Source organism: Leguminivora glycinivorella, chromosome 21 (genome assembly GCF_023078275.1).
Source record: "Leguminivora glycinivorella isolate SPB_JAAS2020 chromosome 21, LegGlyc_1.1, whole genome shotgun sequence".
Classification (NCBI taxonomy): domain Eukaryota; kingdom Metazoa; phylum Arthropoda; class Insecta; order Lepidoptera; family Tortricidae; genus Leguminivora; species Leguminivora glycinivorella.
In genome coordinates, this window is record NC_062991.1 from 10939630 (window position 1) to 10957774 (window position 18145).

Consider the following 18145-nt stretch of genomic DNA (forward strand, 5'->3'; position numbering starts at 1 on the left):
CAGTGAATAATACCATGAATATCCCACCAAACGGACAGCATAACTTTTTTCGGGTGAGGCTCTGTTTTTGGTGCCTCTATTCCTTTTTCGTTTGGAGCTAGCCACTGACGTTTGCGTGTGTGATTTATATATAAGACCCATTTTTCATCTTCAGTGATAAGATGGTCCAACCAGTTGAATGTGCGGCGAAAAGACAGAAGTTGTATGCAGATATCGGCACGGCGGTTTAGTTGATGTCTATCAAGTTCGTGCGGTATCCAAACACTGTATTTGTAGTTTTTTCCCAACTCGTGTAAATGTGTTTCTATGGTGACATGAGAGCAGCCTAACTCGGTAGCAAGAGTACGACTCGTTAGCCTCGGATCTCCTTCAATTAAGGTTTTTAATTTGGCTACATCAATCTTCACCGGTCGACCAGACTTAGGTTGATCTGATAATGAAAAGTCGCCACTACGAAACCGCTGAAACCATCGTTTCGCCGTGGCCTCAGACACAACTTCAGGAGCAACACGCTGACATATATTACGCACTGCTTCGGCGGCTGAATGGCCAGATTGAAATTCATATAGTAAGCAATGCCTTACATGCACTTTTAATTCGTCCATTTTCTTCCTTATATTAGCTCGGCGACAGCTAGTGAATGACTGACGAGAAACTGTGCGACTCGCCCTTTATATACTTTCGACCATAGAAGATTCTAGAACTCTCTCAAAAATTTTATGTGGAATTCAATCGATCGCTCATTACTTTCTTACCAACCCAATATTAGGGTAGGTATGGATAGGTTGGTTCCTCTTGTCACTTTTCTGTTTTCATTTAAATTGAATGCAAGTTGAAATGATCGTACCTTCAGGCCCAATAGCGTGCACCTCCTGACGAATGCGAGAGATGACAGCGAAGTACTGAGGGAAGTCGTGAGTGAGAATCCTGGTCACACGAGGCGCATCCCAGCCCTTGTCGTCTTCGTTAGTGTCTACAATCAAACGAAAGAAAAATTTGATAAAGATTATTTATAAACTGGGTCCTTATTTTAACTGTCGAATCCATTTACGTAAAGATGCAATAATTGTAACTTGGTTTCATGAACGTAGCTCATCATGATAAGTAACACCCCTGTCACAAAGTTTAATTCAGTTTTTAAAGTTCTCTATTTCATCTTACACCTCTTTTACTTTATACTGACCTTCAATCTCAAGTGTTTCATGCAGGATGTCCTGAACAACATCATCAGTGGCATCAGTATTGTGTTCCCTCCAACTGGTACCGTTGTCGGATCGTAAGATGACGATCTCACGCTCCTTGCCTCGCAGGGATGCGTAGTGAGGCACTTCTAGTATCACAGGCCTAAAAATACAAATTATGTATATAAATTTAAGTCGTTAGTAGAGGTAAACTGAGCGTCAGATTGTGGATTACAGACTACGCAATCTACGCATCCGGATTATACATTCTAGAACTTCTTAAAATAAAGAGATTGTAATCGAGGTAGATTTACGTACCCTAAGAATTTAGCAGAAACTGGTCCCATCTCCAAAACCCTGGACGCAAGAGCCTCCCCTTCCATTAGAGGTGGCATGTGGTTGATGCGAGACGGTTTCAAATATCTAGAAACACAGTAAATTAAATTACTTAGTAAAGAAATTTAAAACTGCAGTTACTGTTTCTAATGGACTAAACAGCAAAAAATAAAGAATCGACTGCTACAATGTCAATAGCCAAATTGAAACATAACTCAAATAATTGTGAATTAAGGAGTGAAAGAAAAACCTTTAAAAGAAGCCAAGCTACATCTGAGGAAGTTATTGTTGTACCTGCAAGTGATCCTAGTAGGCTGTTGTGCGGATAACGGGGGGACAATGACCCGAACCCCGCCGCCGCGACAACCGCGCATCGCTCCTCCTCGAGCGTCCACTAGGAATGACACCAGGAAGCTAGAAAAAAAAAACATTTTTGAATTCATCTCAGGGTTTGGAAGTACCCATAGACAATGAACAGACTTTAAAACGTTTTAGACGAAAACATGTCTGTTAATATGGACACGATAGTAAATGAACCAAAACTCAGGACCAGGGAACTAAAGAAGTATTTAGTTGATTCAAACTTTGAATTAAAAATAAACGAGTTTTTAGCGTCTTGGTAGTTATAGAGAAAAATGTTATGCGTCTACTTACTTTTTCCATTGCAGTCTCTTCCTGTTATTTCAAATCCAAGCAGCGTGCAAGATCAATGCGATTAGAAATTTATTGATGTTTCTGAAATGGATAACTTGATATGTAAACTTGTTTTAGCTTTAAATAATATCGATAGAAGTAAAACACTTTTAGTAAAATCGAACAATATAAAATCACAATTCAAATAAGTCTTTGTAAACTCGAAAAGAAGAATTTTTAGATCCTTCTTTGTAGTTTGTGTAGAATACAACGGTTTAAGTGACTTTTCACTATAGAGTTTTTAGGTCTTTAGCTTCATGTATAAATCGGACTTTCCATCACGAGTTCGTTTTTATGGCGTTCCAATAGGACATATGCTTTTGCTCCTATCTCTCCATTAGAATAAATACTGACTTGGGCAGCGTAGGGTCCACATTGTAGCAGTATCCCTCCGGCGCTGCCGCCGTGCTGTAGCGGCTTATACTCTTCACCACCACCTCCTGTTGAGGCTGGTATGGCACACCGTTCACTGACCCTGGGGAAAAATCATCCGGTTAGGATTTGAAGAGTAATAAACGTAGAAATTGTTCATTCAAAACTATTTCTACTGCCGAGGTTATTATCCTTAAAAAACATGCCAAGTTTTAGCATTAATCGACAAATGGATAAGGCTTCAATGAGTCTCGCTATAAGGCACTGGTCCCACCAAAAGCGAGTGAGCTATGAGCTATCGGTGATAGAAACGAAGAAAAGATAGTCGCTCCCGTGTAAATAAAAGAGACGCGATGATAACGCGAGCGAGTAATAGTTTATCGCCCAGCGATGAGCTACAAATCGCTCGCTCTCTCTTTTATTTACACGGGAGCAACTATCTTTTGTTCGTTTCTATCGCCGGACAGCCGAATAATCGATAGCATTCGGAAGTTCTTTGTGGTTAACGAAAAGAACACAGATCAAATGGATATAAATAAAGCTGGTCGCTGAGATTACCTGTAGATACTTCCATGATGTTCTTATGGCTCAACGCAGATTCGGTCCTCTCATCTCTTGTCACGTCAATAGGAAGAGAATCGTCTCCAAGACTCTTCATGTCGTCAGCAGTTAGGTACCGGTACGGCTGGTCGTTGAGGATGGTGTCCTCGCCTATGGATTTATAAATTCAGTTATTTGATTTTAAATGCGACTCAAATGTTCTAGTAAGTAATATAAATGCTGAAGTACGTAATACTTTTTTTTCATGAGTGCAGCTCTATCGTATTTTAAAGGGAGATAATTATTTTAATAAGTTTGGCACATAGTTTTTAACCGTTTTCGGCGTCAATATAATTAATTTCAAAATTTAATCTGCTCATAAGACAGGAGACCCAAAATAGAAACATCCCAAAACGGGTCTATTCTGGATGACCTAGAAAAGGACATAGGATAATTTTTATCCTGCAATTTATAGATACCTCCTTCCTCCTCAGAGTCGGACATGAAAGTCTCCAGCATAGTCTCCGGAGCCACGACCTTGTACTTCTCCTGGGACGCTGGTGCTATGGACGGCTCCGAGACTTCCTTCAGCGTCTCCATAACTGTCACGTAGCCAAGCTTGGACGCGATGTCCAGGGGAGTTTGACCATTCTATAAAAAAAAGTATTATAATCAAACGGATAGTTGCTCTGCCAGAGCGGGACCTCATTGAGTGATTCATTTTATTAATTTAAAATGGCAATAGTTACTAGAGGCAGTAGGAGGCCTTTTAAATCAAAACGGTTCCTAGTTTCTTTCTATTACAAATTTAGTGACGAAGATTTTGATAATGTCAAATAAACACATAGCAGTTTATCTGCTGAGTAGTCTTTTGAATTAATAAGACTTGAATATTTTTTATCTGTTTAAATCTCTCTTAGCTAGTTGTCTTTGACTCTAAAATTGTGAGAGTCAAGAACTCAAGATACACAGACACGGATTTATAATAGATTAGAAATGGCATAAAAGTTAAGTGAGATTGTTTACCGTCGTAGTGGCATTAGCATCAGCTTTGTGTTCCAGCAGAATGTTGACGATGTTGATATGTCCCTGCTGTGCTGCGTGATGTAGTGCCGTGTATCTGAAAGAAAAGTAATTTATTATTGAATAACTTTTGATACACACTTGTAATAAAGAACATAAGGAATATTAATCAATACACGTTAATTCAAATCTGTGCATGTGTCCGCACAATAAATACGCACGGAGTTTAGCCGCCGCGTAAACATACGCCTGAAGAGGGGCCTCCAAAATTGGCCCGGAACATGTCGCAGCAGTAGCGATATAATAAAGTGAGTACAACCGTAGTTTCATTAAATATTTTAATATGTCTCACGAAAGTCTACAATAAATACTTCTCAAAACAAATTGACTTACCCATGCGTTGTCTGTGCCTTGACAGAGGCCCCACTTTCAAGCAAGAATCGCACCATGTTGGCTTGGCCGTAGTGGCTGGCAATATGCAGCGGGGTGTAACCGCCTTTAGTGCAAATGTCCACCTGACGGAAACAAACGTTTACTGATTATAGATAAATTAAAGAATTAACGATCGTGAGAAAGTAAGACAAGACACAATAACAACCCTAACCAATTCTAAATACAGCTACAGCAATGTTCGAGCACAAATAGTCCTTCATGAACCAAATCACTTGATCAATAATCCATGCGCGGATTCAGGGGGGGATCCCTGTAGCCAAGGTGGGCCATACAAATTGACCACGTGACCCCCCTGGGGCACACCAGGGGTTGGGTACTCACATTGATTTATGAGTGCCCTTGCAATAATCTTCATCAAGTTATTTGGTAATTGAACCATCATTTTGAGGTGGCAAGGACTATTAAAGCACCTGATGAAAATTTTTGGGACATCATTTAGACGTGAAAATACTAACCACTGCTCCATTCTTCCTGTGCAGCAAGATGGAGACCAGGAAGGCCATTCTTGGCCTGATGGTCTACGCTAGCCTCATAGTCTACTAATAACGAGCACACTTAAGGTGACCCTGGGAATTTTAAGCTTCGTCTAATAACCTTCGCTGTATTCTTCACCCGATCATCCTGGGCAGCAAGGTGGAGTCCAGCGAGGCCGTTCTTGGCCTGATAGTCTACACTAGCCTCATGGTAAACTAGTAACGAGCACTCTTAAGGTGACCCTGAGAAGGTTAAGCTTCGTCTACTAACCTGTGCTCCATTCTTCACCAGTAACTGAGCTACAGGAACCCTGTCTTCCTGGGCAGCTAGGTGGAGTCCAGCGAGGCCGTTCTTGGCCTGATGGTCTACACCTGCCTCATGCTCTACTAGCAATGAGCACATCTCCGCGTGACCCTGCGAAGGTGAAATTAAAGTAAAAAAAATAGATCACTTTGAGGCCTACTCTGGGATTTTGTCGTTCTTTTCTGAACCTGGAAAAACTATTGCTCCGTGAAGAGTCAATGAAGAATTCCTTATGTCTTTAAGATAAATCACATGAACAATTCCTTCGAATTCTGACCCACGGAGCACAAACTTGTTCCATGCCGTCTAGAAATCGACCCTTGGGGATTATCACCATTATCAACGTGCCTTGGAAGTTCTTGGTGTTTAACCAATCATAACATTTTTTTTTCTCTAATGTGTTAAGTTCTGAGGTGTCACCTGCTGAGCGGCCAGATGCAGTGGTGTGAATCCAGCCTTGGATTCTGCGTTCGTGAGGGCCCCGTACTCCAGCAGGGTTGCTGCGGTCTCCATCTGGTTCTTCCGGGCCGCTATGTGCAGAGGAGTGTGCCCGTTCTTTGCCACAGCCTGAAACCGGAAGACCATAAATATAGATTAACTAGTATAATACATACAAAAGGTATAGGAATGATCAATACGCCCGCGTTACAGCAGACTTAGAAGAAGATGGCGGCAAGATCTTGATGGCTTTCTCAAAGTTGGCCTGGTACAGCCCTAGACCAAGATGTATGGATGAAAGAGAGGATGGGTTTTTCCAGCAGTGAGATACATGAGGGGGGATACCCCCATTTGCCAGAATTTCATTTGCCATAATTTTATTTGCCATCCTATTCAACAATCATAATATTGTTTCTCATAACATCTTATGCCATAATCATTGTTTACTATATTAATCTAGTGCCAGAAACTTTGTTTCCCATAAAGTCAGTTTCCATAATGTCATTTGTCAGAATCATCGAAATCCGTAATTACCACATTCCATACCATTATTTGTCATACAAATTAGCGTCCAGAAAAGTCAATTTCCATAATGTGCTTTGGCAGAATCGAAAACTACTATAATAGGTACTAGAAGGACTAGAGAATGAAACTGCTATCAGAAAGTAGGTTAGGTTAGGTTAGAACTGTGACCCCCTGGAAAATGAAACTGCTATCAGAAAATAGGTTAGGTTAGGTTAGAACTGTGAACCTCTGGAAAAGGAAACTGCTTGAAAAGTAGGTTAGGTTAGGTTAGAACTGTGACCCCCGGAAAATGAAAATACTATCAGACAGTAGGTTAGGTTAGGTTAGAACTGCGACCCCCTGGAAAATGAAACTGCTATAGGTTAGGTTAGGTTAGGACTGTGACCCCCTGGAGAATGAAACTGCTGGAAAAGTAGGTTAGGTTAGGTTAGAACTGTGACCCCTGGAAAATGAAACTGCTATCAGAAAGTAGTTTAGGTTAGGTAATAATATGGGCAACAATTAATATGGCAATAATTGCTTATGGCGTTTGAATATTCTATGAAACCATATTATTGCACTTAATAATATGGCTAACAAATAGTATGGCATTATATGATTATGGGAGGTAATATTCGGATAAACAACGAGTATGTCATATGATTTTCATGGTAAACAAATCATTCGGGCAAATGAAATTCAGGCAAGTTAGATTCGGGCAAATGAATATTTAGGTGTCCGTGCCTTCGCTTGAACCACTAATGAGATTAACACCTTCATAACTCGGCCCTAATCGAGTGAATTCCTCGACTAGTAGCGCCATCTGGCGCGCCAGTCAAGTACTAGTGTCGCCCGGTTACCAGCGCTCGGCTGCTTTTTCCTCAGTACGCTTTTGTAACTCGGCCGAGCAACACGTTTACAAAAGCAAGTCTTAAAAAGTTCGAGAAATTTAAAACATCAAAAAGATTATGATTACTTCTAACTTCGTGATATTCCGCTCGGTGACTTTGGCCCAGCGACGAGACGCAGTGACCTCCTGTAGGCACCGTCATAAATACGCGGATACATATGCCTCACTCACGTGAGACTGACATGGCGTCGTCCCGTGAGACGACAGACGTCGTCCCGTGAGACGACAGACGTCGTCCTGTGAGACGACAGACGTAGTCCCATGAGACGACAGACGTCGTCCTGTGAGACGACAGACGTAGTCCCGTGAGACGAAAGATGTCGTCCCGTAAGACGATAGACGTTGTCCTGTGAGACGACAGACGTCGTCCTGTGAGAGGACAGATGTCGTCCCGTGAGACAACAGACGTCGTCCCGTGAGACGAAAGACGTCGTCCCGTGAGACGAAAGACGTCGTCCCGTGAGACGACATGACGTCGTCCAGTGAGATGACATGGTGTAGTCCCATGAGACGACAAGCGTCGTCCCGTGAGACGACAGGTGTCGTCCCGTTAGACGACATGGCGTCATGCCGTGACACGACAGGAGTCGTCCAATGAGACGACATTGCATTGTCCCGCGAGACGACAGGGTTGTCCCTGTGTGGTGGCATGAAGAAAATTGACAGCGATGGGACGCAGTGTAATCCTATGCACCGTCATAAAGAATATCAGGGACAAATGCCACGCTCACGTAAGACGAGACAGAGCGACGTCCCGTGAGACGACATAGGATCGTCCCTTGAAAAGTCATAGCTTCGCCTCGTGAGGTGACAGGACACAAGAGATGTCTTGAAATGACAGATGAGGTCCCATTAGATAACCTGGCCTATGAAAAGATAGGGCCCACGATCCGACAGGGCATCGCCTCGTGATATGACAAAGGAGATCATTCATTGTGCAGACATGATTCGTCATTAGAGACAACATGAGTAAAGTTGTGCTGTGCGAAAAAGTACACTGTCATATAAATTGACAAGCGTCGCCCCGTAAAAGATTAAATTTTGCAGCGACTTGGAATTTGGATTTCGTTGCCCTATGCGATGATTTACGACATCCTGTGAGAACCCATTGGGTTATTACATGCTATGCACTAATTATTCACCTTTCGTGTCATGAGACGAGCGTTATGATCACGAGGCAAAATGTTGTATTTGTACTCGAATCTCAATGAGATTATGTCGCTTTAACATCTACTTTGCGGTAATTAGCACAACTCTTAACTAAACATACTTTGTATAAGGTATTTCTAAACATATGTACTTCGTATAAGGTCTTTTGAATCAGAACCACAGCGTACGTGTTAACCTGAGACATACACAATTACACAGTTTAGTCATTGTCTTATTAGACAATAATCATCACGTGATGGGTTCCCATAAGTGGGGTCGTTTTAGACAGGTAAAGTGAACGACATCGGCGTCGTCTCAATTGCCTAATTAGCTAATACATAATCAGCGTGGTCACCTGACCAACAGATGAATGATTGTGAGGAATGTCCAAATTTCTCTCACTCGTGAATATCTGAACGGCCATAATGATGACGAATGTGTGATCCAATTACTGTAAAGCAACGCCGTTATTGCCAACCTAATTTGTCATGTCAACTTTTAGAATGCTCGTCATGATAGAGGTATATTAGCAGGTTTGATGTTGTGAAAATCCACTTCCACATCTAAAAACGTGTGGATGGAGCTTCGGTAGCAATTAACTAGCACTTTGTTGCCAGATACTAAGGTAATTAAGAAATATACAGAATAGTGATGCTAAACAGAATGAAAAACCACTTTATATTACAAAGCCCTTCTTTCCCAATCAGAAAGGGAGAGGGGGCGGCGAAGATACCAATGGGAAAAAGAAAATCCATTAATTTATGCCACTGTTTTACGCTATTCCTAGAGTGCAGATTCTTTTAAATGAATGATTAGAGCTCTAGTCTCATTAACTCACGGGCGTCAATAATTGACGCATGGTCTTGGGTCTTGATACGGACTTTAGAAATGCAGAAGAACCACTCAGGTACATAGCAAATGTAGACTATTAGCTACAAAATAACTTACCGCAAAGGAAAATTCTTGTACTAGGCTCATTACTCTGTGAAACCTGGATATTCGTCTGTATTTCAGCAAACTTATAGCTGTCCGGCTGAAACATCCAGTCGGACTAATGGCGGATAATGTTCCAGTATATGTTGTTCAGTATACCGAACTGACAAAAGTATTACTTCTGTAACAATCGACCCAGTAGAGACTTCTGAACCAATTCATTTAGAAATAAAAAGCTACAGCTCGGAAAGTTTTCTAAGTACGATATATACATATATGTACTACAAATTGACCTCAAACTGCCGTTAATCGACCAACGGTTAGAATACTCAATCATGCATTATTACTAACGTTAGCTAGACCAAGGTTACAGACAATCCTTGAAGAGGTTAATTACAAAGACAACAAACTCGTACCGGAAATATATATATATATATATATATATATATATATATATATATATATATATATATATATATATATATATATATATATATATATATTTTGTGGATAGTTTGGCAAAACGACTTAAAGGATATGTTATTTAGTACAATAGCATTTTAGTATGTATGTATGTATGTATAAGCTTTATTGTACATAAAGGAAACAAAAGAGACACAGTTACAGAGTCAGTAACAGAGTAACACAGTTACAGAGTGCCTTGTTGCATTGTTACTCAGGACGGACTCTTGTCGTAAAAGAATTTGTCGGTTGCCCAGTTCGATGTCGTAATGTTACGAATCCTATGTTTCTATAAATAACTAACGAATTAGATTAAAGAGACGACCGAACAATATTCTCAAACTATTTACAGCGAAGAACTATGGCTTACATCTCTTGACCGAAGTAAATGAAATTGGTCCTAAACTTAAACAACTACACAAAACAAAGCAAGAAACCGTGTAGGTAAATTGCATTCAAAGTGCTTATTTGTTGTATGAGTATGATATATCGAAAACACTTTAAGCTCATTAAAACCAATAGGGCAATACATTTTCCGAGAGAAGCCGATTTTCACAATTTGCTAAGGCACTCTTATGGATAAAATGTTGAAAGGTAGTCACTGAATGTGGAGGCCTGTTTCTGAAATAATAAATTAAACGGAAATTGAAGGATGAATCTCTTTCGATTTTGGACCACAGTTTCCTCTTACAAATAAAGAGGCGCTCGCATCCTAAAATTATCGCCCGCTACTGCGATATTACTAACAGAAAGTTCCCGTTTATTTAATTTGACAAATGTTTTCTGAATAGGTTTCTGGGGTCTAGAGAGATTAACAGAAGTTGTATATTTACAATTAACTTTTGGAACTCCGTTAGCGCGTTGTAGGATCGATACACATTTCCGCAGTTGCTTACTAAGCGCCATTTATTAGAATTTTGCGGCGCGACTATTTTGTCAGTAACGGAAGAGACGCCCCAACTTACTCAAAAACGGTTCGTAAGGTCAGAGGACGAGTCCCAGTCCCAATTGAATTTAGTGTAAGGAACTAGAAATATGATGTTTATAACATTACTGTGCTTATGACTTAATTTAGAAGACTTCGGACTCCTAATATACCTGACATACAAGAATTTGTTAGGACACTCATAAAAGGGAGCGCAGATTCTAGGCAAAATGGGTTTCTAGTGGTAACAGAAAACTTAAAATTATTGCCGTTTAAATAGATATTGATGAACTATATTTATCAGAAGTAAGGTCTTGAGATCTAAATGAAAAATGTTAGCTCAGCGCTTAAGGTACGCAGTACTTATAGCTACGATATTATGACCTATTGGTCTCGAATGACAGGCAAGTGTAAATACCATTGTCATCGTCCGTGGCGCTACATGCTACAGCCGTGCGCACGTACGACTTTTAAGAAAATTCTAATTAAGTATATGCCATACGATAAATAAATAATTGTCATCTCGATATAATTGTAGAATGAGGTATTACCCTACATAACAGTTGCATCTTGTTTATGGAAAGTCCCGCTGCATATGGATTTTGGGAAATAAGCAAGAATACAGTAAATATTAACCCGTATGTTTATGTGTATACATCAGTTTATAAAGAACGTTTATATTATAGACATTTATATTATTCGCACAAAATAGCAATATAGAATATATTGTTTTGCAATTTGGTGATAAATTACGAAAGTTCTGAAAGAAAACTATTTACTATCTTAAGCTGATGACTGAATTTTAATTATAAATGGGTAATCGTACATCATTAACCCTTATTTTAAGAGTTATCTGTCGTCTTACATTCTTATTAGAATATCGAAATGGACTAAAGAGCCATAAGTCGTAATGTTTTAGAATTACTAACTCACGAATCATACAATTTTGCCTTTACAAATTCGGCTAGTCAGCACATAAGTCATAAAAATGATAAGCCTAAAAATATATGCACCACATATTCATAATTATTCAAACACAAATTAAATATTTCAAATATCGAAATAAGCATACTAGCTAGACATAGTAAAAGACTAAATAAAGTTGACGCGTACAGTGTAGAAAGGATTTCCGCATTAACATTCATGTATATTCATGGAAGTATCAAAGTCAATTTAATTAGAAATAATTGCCTTCATTTGATCTTCGCCTAAGTATGTGTGACTCATTAGATCATTGATTCGTTTCAATCGCTTGTATCCCAAAGCTTTTTGCTCAGTTGACCCATTTTAATTTAATAGGAAAAATTTGCATAGTTTCCGTTCTCGTAAAGACTTTGAGTAGGAGCTTACCTTTTATTATATGAATCCTTAGCTAATCATGGCCATGGTATTGTCAACTCAGTCAGAAGCCGAAAATGTATTATCATCTTATTTGCAGTTTTGCTACCAGTCCAGCAGTAACGCATACATTATCGTGATTTGGGTATACATTACAAATTAACATATGATAGCGTGCAATTTCTTCCAACTCAAGCGTCTATTTCAATTGTTTTGGCAAATGTATATTTCATATACAGAATTCATAACACATTATGCAATGGGAAATGTTGACATTTGGCAGTGGGCTATGTAAGACAATGTTTAAGCTATGTCAATATTGCTTATTACTCAGTATACTAACAATATTATGTGCATATTCGGAGATACATATACATACATATACAGTAATCAATTTACATGAAAAATAAAAATCTCAACATAATGTCATAATGCTCATGGCAGTGCTATGATATAATTGTGTATTATAATTACATGATATAATTATAGTTATCTTAAGAAGAAGAAGACTAGTATCTTGGTGAATTTATAAGACAAAAAATGATCTTGTTCTGACTAGGGACTGTTGTAAGGGAAACGCGAGACAAATTTAGCCGACGTTGATGTAACACCCATTGATGAAGGGGACGCTCTTCAGAGTTTGGGTTGTTACAGATATTTTCTCACAAAAATGTTATTGAAATAACAGGTTTTATTTCCGTAAATATTGTAATACCGATCTATTAACTACTGGCTTCCTGTCGGTTTTATGTTATACATAAATTAAGTGATTCACCACCATCATAGAGTCATAATGGATAACTGTGCTGTGCTGTGTTGAGTCAGTTTCAACTTATGAAACCTTAGTGGCTAAATTTTGAAACATCCCTTTGTATACCTTCCTATTTCTTATTATGACATTTCTGTATAAATAAAGTATATCAGTCACAGTACGCCCTAACCAGCGCCGGCAGAGGTTTAAACACGTCTCATTAGTGGTTCAAGCGAAGGCACGGACACCTAAATAGAACCGTTTTTCCCCCGAAGGGTAAAAAACGGATATTTAGGTTCCTGCCGAAGCTTGAACCACCCTTAAGGGCCTTGCCGGCTAAAGGTACTGAGGAAAAAGCAGCCGAGCGCTGGTAACCGGGCGACACTAGTACTTGACTGGCGCGCCAGATGGCGCTACTAGTCGAGGAATTCACTCGATTAGGGCCGAGTTATGAAGGTGTTAATCTCATTAGTGGTTCAAGCTTCGGCAGGAACCTAAATATCCGTTTTTTACCCTTCGGGGGAAAAACGGTTCTATTATGTTAAATGACTGTCGGGCAAACAATAGACAACCACATGAGGGTGACAAATTACCTACATGTTTCAGTCATAATCGATTTCCTAAGTAAGCATAAGACCTTATAATTGTTAAAAGTTATTTTTCTGCTGTTCCTGAGAATGATATCTTAGATTTTACCTTGGCGTCAGCGCCCTTTTCAAGCAGTGTAGTAGCAACAGCCTGCTGGTCGTACTGAGCGGCGATGTGTAATGGCGTCATGCCGTTCTTGCCAGGGGAGTCTGGTGAGGCACCGTGAGCGAGGAGTAAGTTCGCCACCTATTGAAACACCAATATTTTTGTTAGAAGCATGTTACGGAACTGTCACTGCTGCTGCTGAGCTAAGGCTGTCACTACAGCTGTTCTCCAAATCATGACAATATTTTCAAATAGCCAAATAAACTCAGGTATTTAAAACCTCTCCTTTAAAATTAAAAGAATTACGCTCAATTCGTCTTAATTAAGTCTACGTCTTCTTGTATGAAGACGATTGGTTTTTAGGGTTCCGTAGTCAACTAGGAACCCTTATAGTTTCGCCATGTCTGTCTGTCCGTCCGTCCGTCCGTCCGTCCGTCCGTCCGTCCGTCCGTCCGTCCGTCCGTCCGTCCGTCCGTCCGTCCGTCCGCGGATAATCTCAGTAACCGTAAGCACTAGAAAGCTGAAATTTGGTACTAATATGTATCTCAATCACGCCAACAAAGTGCAAAAATAAAAAATGGAAAAAAATGTTTTATTAGGGTACCCCCCCTACATGTAAAGTGGGGGCTGATATTTTTTTTCATTCTAACCCCAACGTGTGATATATTGTTGGATAGGTATTTAAAAATGAAGAAGGGTTTATTAAGATCGTTTTTTGATAATATTAATAGTTTCGGAAATAATCGCTTCTAAAGGAAAAAAAAGTGCGTCCCCCCCCTCTAACTTTTGAACCCTATGTTCAAAAAATATGAAAAAAATCACAATAGTAGAACTTTATAAAAACTTTCTAGGAAAATTGTTTTGAACTTGATAGGTTTAGTAGTTTTTGAGAAAAATACGGAAAACTACGGAACCCTACACTGAGCGTGGCCCGACACGCTCTTGGCCGGTTTTTTTTTTATTCAAAAATATACCAAAAAAAGTTTATTTGTAAATTATGTTTGTAAACTGTACCTATGTTATGAAAAAGAAATGGGATTGAAAGATATACCTACCTTCAAGTTTCCATATTTGGCAGCGAGATGCAAGGCAGTGAAGCCTTTCTTGGTAGTAGCCGTTAGAGGAGCGTTGTGCTCTATCAGAGCTGCCGCCACCTAAAAACAACAATATTTTAATTTAATATTTATAGTTACAATATACGCAACGCACATTCAAGTCATGTATGGAAGGGGAAAATTTGCTGCGCAGATCCTGAATAAAAATCGGATGATGATTTAAGTCTAACAGACGAAATTAAAAACTAATATGGACATTGACAGAGTGGAAGCTGAAAAGGAATATAAGGATACTCACATCATGATTATGCTGTTTAGCAGCAATATGCAGAGCATTATAATGATCAGCAGTATGTGCTCGAACATCTGCACCGTGCTGCAGCAGTAATACTGCAATGTCGACGTTGCCGAGACGGGAGGCTATGTGCAGAGGCGTCTGCCGCTCGCGGGCCTTGGCTTCTACTGCTGCGCCGTTGCGGAGGAGAATGCGGATGATATCCGTCTGTGGAGAGACAAAAAATGTATCAACACAGATTTCATATATACCATAGATAAAGCAAACGTGTCTACTAAGCCTATCAAACCAATTCAGTAAAATCCACTGAGTTGTCCGTCTTTACTCACAGCTTGCACCTTTCGGGCGTCATTTTTGTTAGTTGATGTCAACAAAAACATTAAAAAAATGCCTTAATACGTAATTTAATTGCAAAAACACGAAAATTATGAACTCTCAAGGAACTGAGATATATTTCCAATCACAGGCAAGTAACAACTCCAGTACAAATTCTGAAACACTTAGCTCCTAGACAAATAGATGAACTTATTTCTTCTGTCTAAATATAGTTCTGTGGGGTACGTATCACAATGTCTAACATTAAAAAACCTAACGTTAAATAAATGACCTACGTTCAAAATACCTAAAATCAAAATACCTAATGATTTTAAATACCTAAGCAAGTTACACCTACGCACGAATTACCTAAATTTAAAATACCTATTGGACTAAATACCTAATGCTTGAAATACCAAAAACTATGTAACCTAAATTTTATACACCAACATTTGAAATACCCTATGGTCAAAATACCTAAAATGATTAACCGGTCAAAATACCGAAGTAGTAGAGTAGGTTCCGCGAGCGTAAAAGAGGGTATATTGAAGTATTAATTTTAAGCATACTTAGTATAGTTACGCATAATTTATCTAGCCATATTTTTGTTTGTTCGAATATATGTTGTGCATAAAGGTTTTTCGTTGAGTGGTTTTTATGTATAAGTAACATTGTTTAGTCAAAATTTATCACAAAGAATTTTTATCATAGCTAATACTATATACTATATTGATGTTGCAGTTCTAACATAACCTAACCGATATTCGTGCATTTTTAACAAAATATTGTATCTCTTGAGGTCGCAGTTCTAACCTAACCTAACCGACTCTCCTGAGTGCATTGAGTATGGGTGGTTATTCTGATTTCAAGAAATATTCCAAATACAATTTTGCAAAAAATATTATTCATAAAAAACAATCGTATGTACAAAGTAATATTAGTATTATTTTATATTATGTCAAATAAGTTTTCTGCCAAATTAACATTCGTCGAAAATCGATTATGCGAAGTCTGTTATGCGAAAATCGTTTCGGACATTTAAAGGTATGCCAAATAGAGGGAACCCGATTGGTTTAAATCCTACATTAGAGTAGGTTTAGGTTAGGTTAGAACTCCGCCCTTACACAACAACGAATGGCTTTTAAAGTAGGTTCAGGTTAGGTTAGGACTGTAACCACGCGCAAAAACAGTTTACAGGTTAGGTTTAGGTTAGGTTAGTACTGTGACCACACACAAAAACAAACAGTTTACAGAGTAGGTTTAGGTTAGGTTAGAACTGCGATCACACAGAAAAAAACGGCTTACAGAGTAGGTTTAGGTTAGGTTAGAACTGCGACCCTACACATCAACGCACGACCTTTAAAATAGGTTTAGGTTAGGTTAAAAGAAGGTTACGTTAGTTGTGACCAAACATAAAAACAAGTAATTTACAAATTGTAAAATTTTAGAAAAATTAACAATTGAAATACTTAGGTATACACAATTACACAATTAAAATAATATTACGCGTAATACATTTTATTTAATGTAAAACAAAATGAAATGAAAAAACACAAAACAAAATACCACTATATAAAGTATACCTACTCGTAATAAGTTATCGACGAAGTAAAAGTCACGAAGGTTGACTGGTAGAGAATGCTGTCTGGCATTAAGTCCGCCTTTTGTACTACAAGTTTTTCTTTTTTTGTGTACAATAAAGATTGAATAAATAAATAAATAAATAAATAAAAGTCCACGGTTTACATTTTACTTGTATCGATCATTCTACGATATGAACTGTCGATGAAATGAAATTATTTGAAACGTTGTCTTTGAAATAATATTCGATTAAGTAATTGTCTGTCGACGATTCAAGAGTAAACCGGTTATTTAAGCCATTTATTAGACATTTTTGCTTTTCGGATTTAATTATTAGGTATTTCGATTTTAGGTATTTTGAACGTAGGTCATTTAACGTTCGTTTTTTTAATTTTAGGTATTTTGAACGTAGGTCATTTAACGTTAGTTTTTTTATTTTAGACATTATAATATGCACCTTTTTAAACTTTAGGTATTTTGAATTTCGGTCGAAACACCATTATGTATTTTGATTTTAGGTATTTTGAACGTAGGTCATTTAACGTTAGGTTTTTTACTTTAGACATTGTGATACGTACCCAGTTCTGTGGGTTGATATTGACATCAATGAGGCACTACTCGTAGTACAGCCTCTAGGTTCAAAACAATCTTTACATAAAATTGTTAAATCCGTCCATACTCTGCTCTCACAACTGCTAGACTACATACATTTGCAGCATAGACCTTGCCTGATGAGGCAAAACTTAGATCTTTACCAATCCTCTCTCTTTATTCCTCTCAAGAGTTTAGCTGTACCTGATTAGCTCTAGCAAGTCTAGCAGCCAAGTGTAGTGGTGTCTCCTCTCGAACAGTAGGCACGTCAGGGTTGGCCTCATGTTTCAGGAGGTAGACTATGTTCATGTAGCCTATGAATGTTACGTGGAGAGGTGTTAGGGTTTCTACTGACTCTTGGATACCTCGAAGACCATTTTACCTGATTAGCTCTAGCAGCCAGATGCAGTGGTGTCTCCCCTCGAACAGTAGCTTCAGGGTTGGCTTCATGTTGCAGAAGGTAGATGACGATGTTCATGCATCCCATGAATGCTGTCACGTGGAGAGGCGTCAGCGACACCATTGTCACTTGTATGTGTGAAGACCATTTTACCTGATTAGCTCTAGCAGCCAGATGCAGTGGCGTCTCCCCTCGAACAGTAGGCACGTCAGGGTTGGCTTCATGCTGCAGAAGATATATGACGATATTCATGCAGCCCATGAACGCTGCCACGTGGAGAGGCGTCAGCCCTGACTCCGTTGTAGCTTGGATGCCTGGTTAATGGAAAATGAGATCACTTTAAAATACACCATGAAAGTTATTGGAGGGAGGAATATTCTGCGACTGAAAATTTAAATCCATCCATTGTTTCTTCAATATTAAGGGAAAT

The 18145-nt window shown here is 38.9% G+C and overlaps 1 protein-coding gene across 1 annotated transcript in view; it reads right to left on the reverse strand.

The window, feature by feature from the left end:
• The window catches only part of LOC125237585 (ankyrin-2-like), a 128805-nt gene that overhangs the window by 39351 nt on the left and 71309 nt on the right, over window positions 1-18145 (reverse strand). The window contains exons 10-25 of the mRNA XM_048144718.1: window positions 17869-18029; window positions 14832-15035; window positions 14534-14632; window positions 13482-13619; window positions 5796-5942; window positions 5343-5486; window positions 4539-4660; window positions 4149-4242; window positions 3602-3773; window positions 3141-3293; window positions 2565-2685; window positions 2172-2192; window positions 1812-1931; window positions 1500-1604; window positions 1184-1344; window positions 848-973 (exon numbers count right to left, since the gene is read on the reverse strand). Of these exons, the coding sequence (XP_048000675.1) occupies window positions 848-973; window positions 1184-1344; window positions 1500-1604; window positions 1812-1931; window positions 2172-2192; window positions 2565-2685; window positions 3141-3293; window positions 3602-3773; window positions 4149-4242; window positions 4539-4660; window positions 5343-5486; window positions 5796-5942; window positions 13482-13619; window positions 14534-14632; window positions 14832-15035; window positions 17869-18029 (2088 nt within the window). The remainder of the gene's footprint in view (window positions 1-847; window positions 974-1183; window positions 1345-1499; window positions 1605-1811; window positions 1932-2171; window positions 2193-2564; window positions 2686-3140; window positions 3294-3601; window positions 3774-4148; window positions 4243-4538; window positions 4661-5342; window positions 5487-5795; window positions 5943-13481; window positions 13620-14533; window positions 14633-14831; window positions 15036-17868; window positions 18030-18145) is intronic.